General features: G+C 39.4%; 1 protein-coding gene across 1 annotated transcript in view; it reads left to right on the top strand.

Moving 5' to 3' along the window:
- Nucleotides 1-981: 981 nt before the first annotated feature.
- The window catches only part of LOC105563494, a 31,732-nt gene continuing 16,581 nt past the window's right edge, over nucleotides 982-16,132 (top strand). Inside the window, exon 1 of the mRNA XM_012015121.1 lies at nucleotides 982-3,969. Within this exon, the coding sequence (XP_011870511.1) occupies nucleotides 3,777-3,969 (193 nt within the window). The 5' untranslated portion in view covers nucleotides 982-3,776. The remainder of the gene's footprint in view (nucleotides 3,970-16,132) is intronic.

Raw genomic sequence — 16,132 nt, forward strand, 5'->3', positions numbered from 1 at the left:
TAAGTAGGTTTATGTCGGTCATATCAATGGTATATTGCACCATACGCGACATTTGATGCATCGTCTTGCACGCATGTTATTGTCCTGCAGGATAAGCGTGCGATAATGAGATTAAATTTGCCGCGCACGAAGCATTATGGCCATCGCAATAACAAGGGGAGATTTTGCCACGACGAATAGATATGTATCTCTGCATATTACATATTGTCTTGGAAAGGATTCGAGTCGTACAATATTTTTTATCCTAGAAGGGTGGGTTGAAAAGTTTTGAGCCCAACATAGAAACTTTTTTTTCGGTCAAACTTACTATTAGATAGTTTCCTTTTAAGTCGATACACTTAATCCAGCGATGTTCGAACCGCTTTAACCCATCCAAATCATAGTTGGACGTCTTGCTCTATAAAATAGGCATCTAGGGATGCTATGATCTCGTTCGATGAAAATTTCTGTCCTCCGAGCCAAAGTTTGAGTTTAGAAAACAGGAAAAGTCACTGGAAGCTAGATCTGGTGAATACGGGGGTTGGCCAATCAGTTAGAACTGCAATTCGTGAATGTTGACTCGATATTCGATTTTTTTCATGTTTACGAAAATACTAACATCCACTAACACGACTGTCGTACATACAACAATCAAAGCATATACAGTCACAGTACTGAAGTGGCGACCAGTAATACCATTTTCATGTTGAAGCTCAAAACTTTTCAACCCACGCTCGCAGTAGCACAGTGCACTGGCTAAACATTGGCCCAATGTCAATTACATTAGAAATGCATTGGCCAATATTGTTCAACGTAAAGCCTGTTATGTAATGTTAGATTTATATTGGAAGTGCATTGACCGATATTTAACAATGCAATAAGAATATTGTATCAATATTAGACCAACATTGCTAAATAGACGTATTGGCTAAATAAGAGAAGGCGTCCATCTTACAATATTGGGTCAATATATTGTGCTACTAGGGTAGTTTTGAACATTTTTGAAGATGTTTTAAAAAATGCACGATGTATGATGGAGGCAATGAAAAATTTCTTCGACGCAAAATAAAGAATGTTTTTAATATAATAAAATTAGAGTAAAATGGAAATAGAGTTTAAAGAGAGAATGGCATATTAAAGAAACTGGTCATGATGCTTTCCTTTCTATGTGACACCAGCAGATATTTCTCTATTTTCACCGATTGCACGGGCAGGAAGTTGTCGGTGCCAGCTTATTACATACCGTAAAGCATAATTGCTCACTTAACTATTTTAATGGCGCTGGTGTCCCGCGCCATAACGCGTTAGAAGACAAAAGCGTTAATTTCAACAATTAAACAAAATGCGACGTACGCTTGTGAAAAAATGCATCGCATTGTAACATTAACGTGATTGCAAAATGCTTTGAAAGAATCTCGGCCGTATTTGAAGAGGCCACTTTATTCCCGAACGCATCGTTTAGCTAAATAATATGACTTTGTGATGGCGAGTAAAAGCGAATGGAAATAATGTCCAACTACTTGAATTGAAAGTTTGCGTCGTTTAGTCTATCCGAGAATGAGGAGGATAAAAAAGAAATTTGAGCAGATAAATCTTTTCTTGTGTATTTCCGGTCAGTGTCTCACATGCACTGGTTTAAAGATCCGTTTTACACTCGGCCCTCGCGGTCTTTAACACGGCGAAAGGGACTCGCGAGTGCAAGCGAGTGCAAGGGAGTGCAAGCGAATGCGAACGAAGGTAATGCCACGAGTGACGAGAGTGAAGAGGAACGCGAGTCCGAGAGAGAAGAGACGGAGGGAGTATGGTATACGACGAGGAGAGGAGCAAAAGGTGGGAGAGAGAGAGACGGAGCAACTCCGCGTCGGTCGGCATCGGAGCTCAGTTAGCTCAGTATGCCGCGCAGCGCGCAGGCTCGTGTACACGTATTATCCTTTTCTCTCTTTCTCCCACTCTCTCTTTCCTCCCGTTCTTACGCGCGCACCGCCGTTCGGTACGCACGCTCCGTATTCCTTGCGTACGTACGTACGTATAATACGTAGCGACGGACGAACGTGCGTGCGTGCGCGCGCGTGCGGTACGCAAGTACAAATATTTCGCGGCAAGCTTCTTCGCTCGTATGCGTTTCGCGCGCGCGCGCGCGCGCGGCCCACCTTTTCCTGCGCGTCTCCGCGCGAGCAGTGTCCGCGACGTCCGCGACGTCCGCGACTGTCCGCGAGTGCGTGACACGGGCACGTGTGTGTGTGTGTGTGTGTACGTGCACGTGATTTCTTTTTTTTTGAATGCATGACTAGGCGCGCACAGCGGCGAACAGGTACGCGGAGGACACGTCGTGGTCCGTGGTCGGCCGTCGCCGCGTCGCGCCGCGCGCCTCGTCGACTAACGGAGCGCTCGCCGCTCGCCGCCCGCCGCCCGCCGCTCGCGAAGCGCGCAGAGTCCTCGCTCGAACGAGACATTCGTCTTTGCTCGCGGAAAGAAGAGCGCATCGTCGTCTGCGCGCCGACGACTCGCGTCTGACCCATATACACGCTGGCACGGTGACACACGGTAGGGCGCGAAAGTGATCGAGCCGATACGAATGGGTGTCGCTCGCGGGAAAGAGCGGGAAAATGGAGCGGTCTCGACGAGTGCACGTACTACGCGTAGTGGTGCGCGGCTCTCTGGGTGAAGCAGCGAGTACGTTGCGAAACTCCTTTCGGGCCTGACGGTGAGAGATGTGGCACAAAATGAAGCGAGCGTATCCACGAACGATCGATAACTATAGCGGCACTATAGTCGACTCCTCGGTGAATAGCTCGCTGCTACCAGCCAATCCAACCTAACGGACAACGCGTGACCTCCAGGAGCGGCCGAGTAGGGTGGATAGGTTTCAACGACCATGTAGAGAGAAAGTTTTTCTCGCACCGTGGAGGAACAATGGCGATGCGAGTGGCAAGCTATTTTCCAACCTCGCGATGCGACAGTGATCGACGATCGATTTAGCGCGCATTGCGTTCCGGTATCCTCCTTCCCCTTCTCCGGAACGTTCGGAGCGGAACGCCCGCCAAGAGAATAAAAGTCGAGGAAGAGAAGAAGGTGGAAAGGAGGAGAAAGGAGATATATATATATATTTTTAGCAGCGCCGCTTTGCACATCGCAAAAACCGGTTTCACAGAGTCCACCGAGTCGCGACGGAGCACGAAGGAAACCGATAGCTTACGCCAAGGGTTTTTCAGGGAGGAAGGAACACGCGTGTATAAGAGAAATATTCGCTCGACACGACGTGACAGATGTCGAAATAGCTGCGACAAAAATTGTAATAAAGAGGAAGCGGTGACACGGAAGGTGCGGAATTCGCTTAACTCGATACGCGCGCAATTTCTCTTGCACCCCGCCGCACCTTGTTCGCCCTCGACCCCTCCTCCCCTATCCTCCCGCGCCCGTTACCAGTTGTAACCGGCTTATCGATTGCGTGCGTGCGTGCGTACGCGACAACGCGGTCGACACGAGATTCGATTATCGACTCTAATAACGACGACGAAGCTAGAGAAGCTACCTGATTCGACAGACAGTCAAGACATTTTGATTATCGAGAATACGCACACCTATCGTACTCTAGTCTGTAATTTTTAATGAAAATGGAAAGGAAGATGGACTGAAAATATTTTACTCGTCAGCGACGTAACGACCAATCGCAGTGTATACTACATCGATACCTTGGAGGTGAGAATCTCTATAATTGACATAATGAGAATACTTGGGTCTCTTCCGCGTTGAGAATTGTCCTCGACATTGGACGAAGAATTGGAACGGCATGAAGAATGGCAACCAATTCGAGTACTCGTCAGGGCGTGAGGGCGGTCGCCACGACGACTACCGATCCGCAGCGGAGCGAGAAACGTGCCGTCGCGGCGCGGGGTGCCGCCGGCGCTCTGGCCCTGAGCGTCGTCGCTTTGGTCGTGCAATCGGCGGCCACCGCGACTCCCACCTGGGGATACTTTACCAATCCTAACGGTGAGTCATTGTCCGACAAGCGTCATCAGTTTTATTAATTATAGAGCTCTTTTACCCACGTCACTCATTTTCTGGCTATGCATTATGTGGGCTACTACATTTTTTTTCGCGATCTCGCTCGATTCTCGCTGTCTGTCACAATTAGCTGATACTCGACCAATATTTCGGAAATTATCATTCAACGGGGAGAAACAGCGATTACCGATGCACTTTATCGCGATCCAATTTTGACAATACCTTTGTGTAACGTTAATATATAATAAATGAATAAAGGAAATTAAATTAGCTTCGATTGACGTTAGCATAATAGCTCAGGCGCTCTAATTAGATTTAGCGCTTTTTATCACTTCTCTTTTTCTGCCAATTATAATGGAACGTTATGATTAAGCTTATAGAAAACACACCTCTGCTACTTAATCGTATACATCGAGTAATAGAGGAAATGTCACATCAATTTCGATGTTCGGACTTGTATGTACACGTATGGCTCAGCAATTCCGTAGAGACGTATGAATGATCGATAGTTTTATCTCGTCGATGCACCGATCAGGGATGCGAGTCTTTGAGCACGTAACGGGATTACCAAAGGATGTTGGATACGTTATATTTGATTTATTTTCGTACGTGATAAATAAAGAAACGGATATTGAAGGTGCGATAATTGTCCAACTGATAGAACTCCTTAGAATTATCATTGATTACTTCTTTCTGGTTAAATGTTAATTACTTGCCTCTTCTTAGATAGCTATTGTAATAACATAAAAGAGAAACTAGCCTCTGATTAACAGTTAACCAGAAATTGAAAAAGCTTAGCTCGGTATATATCGTAATAAATAATGTTTCAACTTTCGAGAATTGTCACTCTGAAAATGTTACATAATGGCAAAATCTATTGTACATTCAGGTTTGCGGATGATTATCAAACGTCACTTATGTTTCTCATCTCGAGATACTATGCAAAAATAACCACGATGACATCATGCTTGCGGTATTACGCGAGTTATATCGACTAACAAGATGAACTAGCTTTTCTCAATTTATGTGAATATAATTTATACCTACTTACTTATCTCTCGTTTAAACACGCGAAGAAACGTTGACGACATTCCAAGGTAGACGAAGAATGGACAATTATCGCGAGTAGTTTTTGCGACGAACGGCACGGCGCGGCGTCGAGAAGATTTCAATGGCTTCGCGTGTCGCAAGTAGAGCGTGTTAAATATGTTGAAAGAGGCAGAAACATTTCCTTGGTTCATTCATATCAGCCTAGTATAATCGAAACGCGTTTCCCGCCCGGTTTTACGGAGTAGTAAAGGTTTGACCCAATTGGACGCATATGGTTGTTCATATATCGAGTCAATTAATTCCAGCAGCTCATTTTTACAGCTGCGTTACGCGCACTGCTTTACCTCGTCTACCTCTCGCCGAGCCGTTTCTCTCTTGCCTAATAGTTACGCTGCCGGCTGCGTAACTATAGTCTCGGCCTTCTCTCGAACGCGCTGTTCTTCTCGCGAGGATCGCGCGTAATTTCCACTACAAAGTCCATATACTCTTTGCGCAATCGTGTCAATGATGTTTCCTCCATTCTAGTTAACGAGAACAATTTGTCACTCGCGCGGTTATCGCTTCTACGTTGTTATTGCTCGCTATTCCGGCAGGTGTTGGCTCGCGCGCGTCATCACTCTATTTTACTGAAATTTTATCAGTGACAATTCGTTGCCTCCAATTTGCCTAGTTCGCCGGTGACAGTACTGTAAAACCTTGCTGATTGTAAAATGTTGGCTCGTGACGATTTCGTCAAGTGGCTCATATAGGATGAAACAAGCACGGTTCTGGTCTTCGGCTCTACGAGAGGCGTGTCGTCAGGCGCGACGCTCATTATACATTATACGCATGTATACCGCGGTATGAAAGCGTGATATTTCAAAGAACGACAACGGGTCGGACGTTGCTCAATACCGCGCGACTCGGAAACCAATAACGCGCGGTTTCCTTGTGCTAAATACAACGGTACGCGTAATTTCTTGTCGGTGATATCCCGCGTAGGATGCCGTGTAACGACGCAACATAGCTAATCTCCATTCGCGCGCTTACAATTGCAGCAGGATAATCGTAAGAGAACCCGTTGAAATTCGAGCAGCGCGCGAGACCAAGTAACGTAGTACAAGTGTTTCCCATACGCGTGGTTCCCATCGTTTTCCGCCGCCATTGTCCGCTTCTCTCCGTTTCTCTCGTTCCGCGTGTAAGCATGCATATCGAGGAGCATCGTGGAAAGAAAAATAATACGACCGCTTCCTCAGCGGCTTCCTTCGACCCGGCGCGGGAGAAAAATCTCTCCGTCGCGCCCGTCGCGCCCGTCGCGGTCGCATCGCGTCGCACCGTGCGCGAGAAGCAACACGCTCCCACACTCGCGGCGCGGCGCGGCGCGGCGCGGCGTTCGATAAACTCGTAGCAATCGTAGCCCTGCACAACACGCACACGCTTGCGTTCTGTGCGTAGCAGGTGTCTACCACCATATGACGTTGCCGCTAAATATCGGACGCGGATGTACGTTTGTCTACATATGGTGCTCCCGAAATAGATTATCAAACTTTACCAACATATTCTATTCACTTTAGAACCAAGATGCCACTGTGGAAGGCAATCGTCTTTGACCATATTTTTAAGACGAAAAAAAGACACTCGTCTCAAGATGACAAAATATTTCTATTTTAGAGAATGAATCTACGCAACCGCGTAGATTATTTTTTCATCTCTGCTTGTGAAAGAATAAGGAAAAGAAAAGAATTTTGTCACGCGAAGGAGAACAATGTGCATGTAATCAAGTTTTTTTTGTGCAGCATGCATTTCTATAAGATTTTTAAACGAGCATCATTGATATTATTGAAGCTTTCGTGGTTTCGATACCTTTTCCTCACCCTGTATATGAGGCACGGTCACTTGCGCACAGGTACGTCAGGTATGTAGCTACCTGCGACAAGAACCCGGCGTTTCACAGGTGTTCGGATTCACAGGTGGCAAGGAATACTGTTACACATGCGCGCACGCATACGCATGCATACGTTCGTCGTTGGGCGCGACAAGAGCGACGACACACGTTGCAAAGCTGTTAATTGCGGGCGGAGAGACAGGGCTGACGGTCAAGTTCCGCGATAGAATCGATAAGCCGTGAACAACGCGGGCCGCAGTTTTTTCGTCTCCTCCCTCACGCGTGTCGCACATATTGTTATTTCTCCAATCGGAAGATTCATTCGATTCTTGTGTTGTAATGACTCGTAATTATTGTATTTATTATTGTGAGCAATTCTCTTATTCTGTATAAACAGATTTTATATATCCTTAAAAAGATTCCTTTATAAAATATTGATTGGACCCTTCAGAGCAGTTTAACGGAGTGATGAAGCTATAATAATTTCTTATTTTATTTATCTTAATTATATAATTTATATGGCCATAGATATACTACGTAAACTGCAATATTTAGTAGAAAAATATTTTGCAAAAAGTAATAAAATGATTTTCAACTAATTAAGTAAATCAAAATGCAATTAAAAGTAAATCTGTTTTAAAAGTGTAATTTTACAGTAAAGTTCAATTTTGAAGTAATCCAATCTTTTTCAAAGATATATGCACAGTATCTCTAGTCTTACTGGAGTATCCAGTTTTCCGTTGAACGAGATTTGTAAAACCTGATAAGATACGATCTAAAATTAAGTGTAGGGAAAGGACGCTTTTGATCGCAACAGATGGACGCGGCTTTCTTGCTCGTCAATGTACCATTACATTCGGGACCAGTTCGTTGATCGATGGAATCCGTTGCGCGCCCGTACCAGATCCGATTGATGACACGTCATGGCCGATTTCTTGAAGCGGTACTACGACGCGACACCGTCGTAGACAACGTAATTCACGCGTGCACAATCGTACAACGATTGACCGAGTATATATATGATATGCATATATAGAGAATATGATAAATGGTATATATATATATATATATATATATAACAGAAAGAGGAGGGGGGGGAAGGATGGAGAGAAGAGAAAGGCATAGGGTACCGCTATACTAGGGCTCAGGAGTCTCCGAGCCGAGAGTGCAACGGCCTTTACCTGGCTCTCACTCACCCTGTCCCCTCTACGACTCCACTCTCTATGCGATCTTTCTCTAAAAATTATAGTCTGCGTGCGCGGGAGTCTCGTTTACCGGTGCGAAGACTCTCGTTCATAACGGAATACAAAGTTACGAATTATCATAAGAATTCTTCGTTCAAGTACTCTTACGATGTTGAGTGACGATACTTGTTTTAATGTCTCCCCGGTTGACATTTCTAAATTTTATTATCGCGCAAGTTCTCAAGAAATTTGAGACCAATATACATTGCAGTACGATATAATGTTACAATGAATGATAACGCGCGCGTGTTGAAATGTTTTGAAGAAAAGTAAAATTTAGTAATAAATTAGTAACCTTTTTTACAACAACAACAACAACGATGATAATAATAATAATAATAATCTTTAATGACGAATCTAACAATATCGTTATAAATAGTTAAAAGTATTATAAACAAGTAATAAGATATAAAACATCTTTAAGACGTCTTTTAGATATACTTCTCGATACTTTTAATGGGAAGCTCTACTAGGGAAACTCATGCTCTACTAGCACCCCATTAGAAATTGTAAGGCGTAACAAGGGGCAAGTCATGAGGTCTTGATAAGGAAAACCTGAGGGGTAAACCGCTGAGGCATCGTGGTGTGCAGATTTTGTGGCATTACTGAGCATTAGACCTTGTTGGGGCATTTCAAAGATAAAATAAGATTAAATTAGATAATAGCAGATAAGTAAGATTAAGTAATGCCCACTGACATTAGTAGGCATTGATGTACATGATTTTGGGAAAAGCTGAACAGGCAATTTTAATTCTCGAAATGACATTTATGGTCAGAGCCCACCAAGGACTACCTGATGAGTGCCTCATCAGGCATTATTACGACCTTATTAGGACCGGATGTAATGACATTTTTATTTTTTGGTTTCGCGATTACATTTAAATGTGTCTTACAGTCGCGGCACGTCGAGAGGAGAATATTACAATCGAGCGAATATTGCAACAATAATAATTTTTTATGCAATAATTTAACACACTGAATGCTATTTTATATTCTACATATTAATAGAAAAAGTCTCAAGGTGTTTTTGGTGAAACAAATAGTTGCGTTTCTGGAAGTAATTTCTTTCGCGCTTGTGTTCATTGTATCGTTTAATTGTTATGTCGATTGCGATATTTCCGTGTTATAATGGAATGTATGAAAATACACATATCGAGCGAAGGTGGCCAATAATGTAATTCGAGAGGAAGCATGGGCGTCGTCAATCGTATCGTTTGCGCTCGGTACATATGCCACAGTTACAATCGCAAAGCGATCCATTTTGTCGTCTACAAAGCAAATCGCGATATCCGTGGTAGTCGCCGTGCCGGGCTGAATTGTGACACAATGGCCGAAATTCATTGACGTAAGTTGCAGTACGATTCGCAATACAATTATAGCGCGCACATATTGCGCGTCGATTTAGCAGGCTTTTGCATATCTCGAGCTCAATACACACACACTTACACACTTACACAAGTTGATTAATCTGATGCGTAGAGTGGGTAAAAGAGTGCGTATATGGCAGATATAAGTAATAACGACCAACAGATTTTCACTGTCTTGTTGATTTCTGTTAATCTTCGATTATTTAAAAAGATTATAAATATTAATATCTAATTGTTCATGACTTGACGATTTCACAAATTCATGATTTCATCATTTTACTTCACTTTAGTGTAACGTGGAATCTTACATAACGGGATTAGCAATTTCTCTCTCTTTGATAATTACAATATTTATTGTTAATGCCTTTTCAATTTAACAATTCTGTCATTAATGTGGTATGTGAAAAGTTGAGCAACAAGATCGAATACACACAAATCGACTTAATATTTTCAATAAAGATGCATTTACGTCAGTACCGACGTATTTTACTTATTCAAATATTCAGATTTTCAGATTTATAGAATCCCAAGAATTTCTCTTACGGCAAATTCCTGCGTGGGCGCTTGCCGTGATTATACGCTTCTATTGAGATATGTAAAGCGAAAAGTTCCGCAGATAATTTCGACAATGTATAGGGAGGTGCCGTGTGGGTGATGTAATTACAGTTTAAAGGAGTAGGCGTATCATATTGTATTGTAGTACTTAATATTATATTTCATGTTAATAATAGTAATTATAATATACAGCTTTCATACATTTATCTAAACTATAATCAATCATTCTCACAACTTAAAGTTGAAAATGATGAGCCATTTCAGAGATTTTCAGTAGTTTGTACATACATTGTTTTCGAAAATATTAGCAACACCAGTTTTTGCTATTGTATGTAACAATAATTTCTTCTGCAAAAGTTGTAAATTCAGTGAAATTTGTTTTCAAAAAATAATTAATCCTAAATCTTTAAAGTTTATAAAAAATAGAAGAGCCTTAATTTCATTAAATTATATTCATAAAGAGAAGCTATTAATTATTGTTTGCTTTTTCCGATATAACTGATTTGTAGATTTTTATTTTTATATTTTTTCCGCTCTTTTTTTTTGTTGCGTTTAGTTAACTCAGATTCGAGTAATAAAGATAATTTATCAAACCCGTCGCAACAAGTTACTAAAGCTTTTAAAAAGAGATTATAAAAATATTACATTGAGATAAAAAAAAATATATAGCTGTAAGCTAACCGAAAAATTATATTTTACAATAAATATTTTATTACGTAATGTTCTATTAACTCCGAGAGAAGTCGTATAGACGACGAATCGCAAAGTTGAGCGATACTAGCTTTTGCGAATGCAAATGTCGCGAGCGGCAGCTTATGTGTGGAATTCTCAAACGATAAATCGCGTTTACCCACCTTGGAGAAGTTCTCGGAGGGAATTTAACATCCGGCGGAAACGGTGGGAGTGCATCACTATGGTCTGCCTAACGAATACATGTATATATGTAACGAGTATAGTCAACGCTCGATGCGTGTTTATAGGTACGATATAGGAGGTTACACTTTATGTTGGCTTTTTATTCAATTATAGGTAGTTGACTTATCTCTCGTGATAATTGTAAGTGGAGACAAAGGAATCCTGAAGAAAACGGATGGTATGTTTGCATTTTCACTATTTGTACCAAAAAAGAAGATTGTGCCTTCAGTGTAATTTTGTTACATGTAATTTTTTTATCTATTTCGAAATATTTTTGGCGTAATCGCTTTTGGCGCAATAATTTAGGAATAGTTGAATTTACAAACGCATTAAAGTGCGTCATACATTTAGTTTTTTCTTTCTGTTTGCGGAGTGAAACTTTGTCCAAGTAAAATATTGAATTATTACCATTTGACGTGAAAAAAAAGTGAGATCTCTTGTGGAAATGAGAAGAATGGTCGAAAACGCATTACTACTTATAACAAGTGAGATATTAAATGTTGAAAAATGATGAGATTTTGTTGGAGCTAACCGATGAATGGCGTGATGCGTATTTCGCAATGATTGCGGCATGCGTTGCATGGGCAAGCTACACCCAGGTCATGGTTCGCGTGCTCGTGCCAATCGTGACGCCAAGATCTGCAGGATGTCATGTCGATAATAGTCCGTATTTAACATAGATCGGTGCCATTACGACGGTTAATCGTTAGAACGACAAGACAACGTCCTCTAGTGACTTTGCATTTTCAACTCTTCCTAGATTGTTAGGGGCCAAGATCATGTGGATAATTATTGCTCGATTGTACGAGCAGATAAAAAGAATTATTTTATGCGTTTGCTCATATTATTATTATTATTACAATGTATACATAGACGTACACGGAAACCATACACATCGCAATTTTATTGCGAAATGCAGTGTCTCGCGACACATCACAGATCGCACCATCCGATTTTACCGGATATTTAAGCGAAAAATCGTTGTATGGACCTTGTACACCGGATATAAATTACACAGTATTCGACACATGTCCGTCATCTATAAAATATAACCGCATTTTTTGCAATTTATGACGCAAGCGAAAGTACGAACTGATATTGAAGCTGGTGAATGCGAGCTCACCTACGTTGTAACGATATAGTATTGCATACCATATGTCGAATGCGTGCGAACATGACGGAAGCGAACCGACACTGTGCATTCACCTCTACATTTATTGTAATGATTGATAGAAATAGCTTTTGATTAAATTTAAATACCGCTAAAAATAACTGTTACAATCATTTTAACAGCGGATTATTTAATATTCCTTTTTGGACATTCTCAATTTATATTTCTATTTTGCATAATTGTACATTATATTTACTTGTGATATCAGTCTTTTTGAGTCAAATTCAAATTTCTAAAATAGTTGCTTTATAATTAAGTAAAAATGGCGAGATACGTAAAAAATGCCCTTTCTAATCGTCGTGCACGTGTGTGAAGGGATAAATCTAGGTGGTCTCTTGATATATACGATCAGACAATGAGAAAGATATAGGTGGGAATAAAACGATATGTGAGTCGAATATGAAAAAGGACTGGAATGATCCATAAAAGCATCAGGCCTTTTGGCGGATAACGTAAGCTACTTAAGCTTCCGGCGGAACAAAAGAGCGAGATAGCTAGCCGCAAAGCCAGACTGAATTGGACATTTCCCTGGCAGCAATATTTTTTCGATGGATATCTCTTGAGAGTGTGGGTAAGCCGATATCTCTCGTAAGTTATGAAACGGGAAGAACGTTACACGAATTGCCACTACCCGCCCGAGGATGTCCATTTATATTGCAAGTGGATAACCACTTATCGTCGCACAAGATTAAAGACACGACAACGTAATTGACTCCGCCTGTGTTGCTGTGTACATACGTCGTACGGTAAAAAAGATATATGCATCATCTCAAATCACACAATAACTAACTTTTAATCTTAACAAACAACAAGAGAATTATTCCATTGTTTAGCAAGATATCTCGCGTCTCTCTCTTAGTTTTTCAATTACCAATTTTATCAATGTTTCAATTTTAATTTCATTTGCCAAACGTCTCGGGAAAACTATCGAAATTTTTCTTTGCTTTAACAATCCAAAAGTAACAATCTTTCATTCACTTGTCATTTGCTTAATGTTATATTGTTCAGACTGACATCACGTTATAATTGCAGTATTGATTGATTAATATGTTTGAGTTTGATGAACGCGAAACGCGATATTGGAGGCATCTCGCGATTCTATTATAGCTCTACGCAGTAAATATTGCTTTTAAAAATGGTAAGTGGCATAAATGGCAATTATTTTCACGACTGCGAGTGTGCTCCTTTCACCTCGCGCGGAAAATAACATGTTGGCTATATTTACGCACGTCGCGGTCTTTTCATTCAAGCACGCGTAACGTTCTTCATTCACAAAGCAGCATTTATAAAGCATTATCGCTCTAGTCCACCGGATTTACTGGTGCTCTGTCCGACTGAAAAAAACGACAGCAGTTCTAATTATAGGAGTCGCTCTATTTATATAAACACCTCCAAGAACCCCAATTAAAGCGTATTAATAGCACAATTGTCATTATTTGATTTTGAATCAGTACGTACAATTGAACTTCTTCCAGGTAATAATACACTATTATTCACACCTACGTGAAGCGATATTTATATGTAATTTCTAATGGTGTACTGTATATCACGTATATCTATATTATAAGTCTATAGTTTGTTGTTATTTAACCTTTAGAAGATGATACAGAAATATTGATAAAATCTCTCTTTTCTCAAGAAAATGCATTTATTTATAGCTTGAATCTATTGAAACATTTAATTTTTATATTTTACAAAGCTTTTCTTATAAAAATGCGATTCATTTGAATTGACGACTTGTGTTTCCTGCTTATAAATCGTCTTGTTGCTCGGTGTCTGCGAGAAGAACAAAAAAAAAAGTTTTCTTGATTCGTTGGTTTAACGGTAGTGGTCGAATCGACTTAATGTTACATCGCTTTTAAAATGCGAAACCAGTTTTCCTTAGATTTCAGGTGAAGAATATTAACTTTGGTATATATTCCTGCATTTACTTGCAAACAACAAGTTCTTCTCTCGCAATACCATCTGCGTCCACTTTATTTCTATCTTTTGTTTGTAGAACGTGGATATTTTAAATAATCTTCAACTTACAACTAGTAATTGTGTAGTTAAATCATATAATTAAATGTATTCTCGACTATCTTTACGAATATATATTTCATGTCTTGGTGTCTCTTCCAATAAAGTTTTATTTATCAAACAGAAAATTAACATGAGACATAAAATTAATAATTTCAAATTTAATATATTAATTTATTTTAGACACCAGCAATATGCGTATTATCTCGAGTCGACGGAGATAATTAATAATATTAAAGTCATAGAGAGATATGGTAATATCTTGGGTAATCGGTATAAAATAATTGGAATAATTTTGCAATTTTAGTATGTGATAATTATAATTTTGTAATATAATTATTTATTTCGTTTTCTGTGTATTATATCTGTAAATATTATATATTTCTATAAATATTTTGTTAATATGTTTAATAACAATTATTAAATATAATTACCTATTATGTTCTGAAAAGAGTTTACAATAAATCTGATGTCTATCAAATATTTTTGTTTTGTAATTGCTTTAGGTGATTTTACAGAACGTAATATAAGTAAATTTCGCAATAGATGAAAATCAACGCAAACACCAAACAACACATTTCATATTAATTATTTTTAATTGTCTAGAATTCTATGTAATATCTTAATACTCTTCGTTGATAATACCTTAATCTACCATAGGATGTTTATTAATAAGGAAAAATGATTGAGTAAATTTTCTTGTGATTATTTATAAATGCGTTGCACGCAGTTTGATATTTTATCAATCTGTTTCAAGAGTATTACCTATATACTAGATTTCACAGCACTGCCCACATATTTGCACGTTATCTATGGATTTGCTTGGTACCGTGATGGTATACGTGAGATCACAACAATGTGGTAATTTATATCGCAAATATCGTGCAAATATCACACGTGTGGGCTTGCACATATCCTAGGCGTACATACATATGTGTCGTACGTACATATGTGCCGCGCGGTCGGCAAATGCGTGAATCGTATTTATCCTGGGTCACATAATCACCGTATAATCATATCTCCATATTTCCGTACGGATATTCATCTCATAATGCACACCAAGTGCAATCAATGTGTTAATTTCATACCGGGATTCTTGCGTTAATATCATTTGCAACGGCGCCGGCGCGCCCCTCTTTCGACTTGGAAACGTTTTGACATTTAAGGATAACTACCATTGTTGCAATAGCTTATAATTAAAATAACTTTAAGCTTTTAACATTCTTTGTCGCGGTTTGTATTCTATTCTAGAAAATTCCACGAATTTTCTCATTTCTCAGCCGTTTAATTAAAATTAACTGCGAGGTATGCATTCTGCGATTTGTAATCTTATCTTACTGTTTATTGTTTATTACATCAGAAATTATCGAACCATTTAGAATGAGTAAAAAAGAGAATTTCCATTATTAATTGTTGAAATTTAATAATAAATTTGTTCACATTTTACAAATGAGTAAAGAAATATCATTGAAAGTTTTATACTATTACTAGGAAAGGATTTGGAAATCTTAAAATAATCAATCTTTTTAAGAAACTATAATTGTTTAATTATTTAATATAGCTTTGATTTTATTTAATCAAGTTCAAGTAATTGTAATTGATCATAATTTCGCAAACAATCTATCGATACCTGTGTGAAATGCACGATGTAACATGAATGCGTAATCGTAATCGACGCGAAGGATTACATAACATATTGCGAGAAGGCTTAAAGCTCGCATGGCGGAGTTTGAATCATAAAACAACTAGAGACCAGCTTGTTATTTACCGAAATGCGATGATAAATGCATGATAAATATGTCGCGTATAATACAAGTGTCATTTGAAAAGTTCGCGGAATGAAGTACCTACAAATGGCACTCGCACAACAGACAGTAAAATTCCAACTCGTTTCACCAAATAGTTAATTTTTTTTAAAATCATACAAATATGTTTCGTCAAAGATCTATAAGAAAATTATCTA

The sequence above is a fragment of the Vollenhovia emeryi genome, unplaced genomic scaffold (assembly GCF_000949405.1).
Source record: "Vollenhovia emeryi isolate VEMERY1.0 unplaced genomic scaffold, V.emery_V1.0 DF939175.1, whole genome shotgun sequence".
Lineage (NCBI taxonomy): Eukaryota > Metazoa > Arthropoda > Insecta > Hymenoptera > Formicidae > Vollenhovia > Vollenhovia emeryi.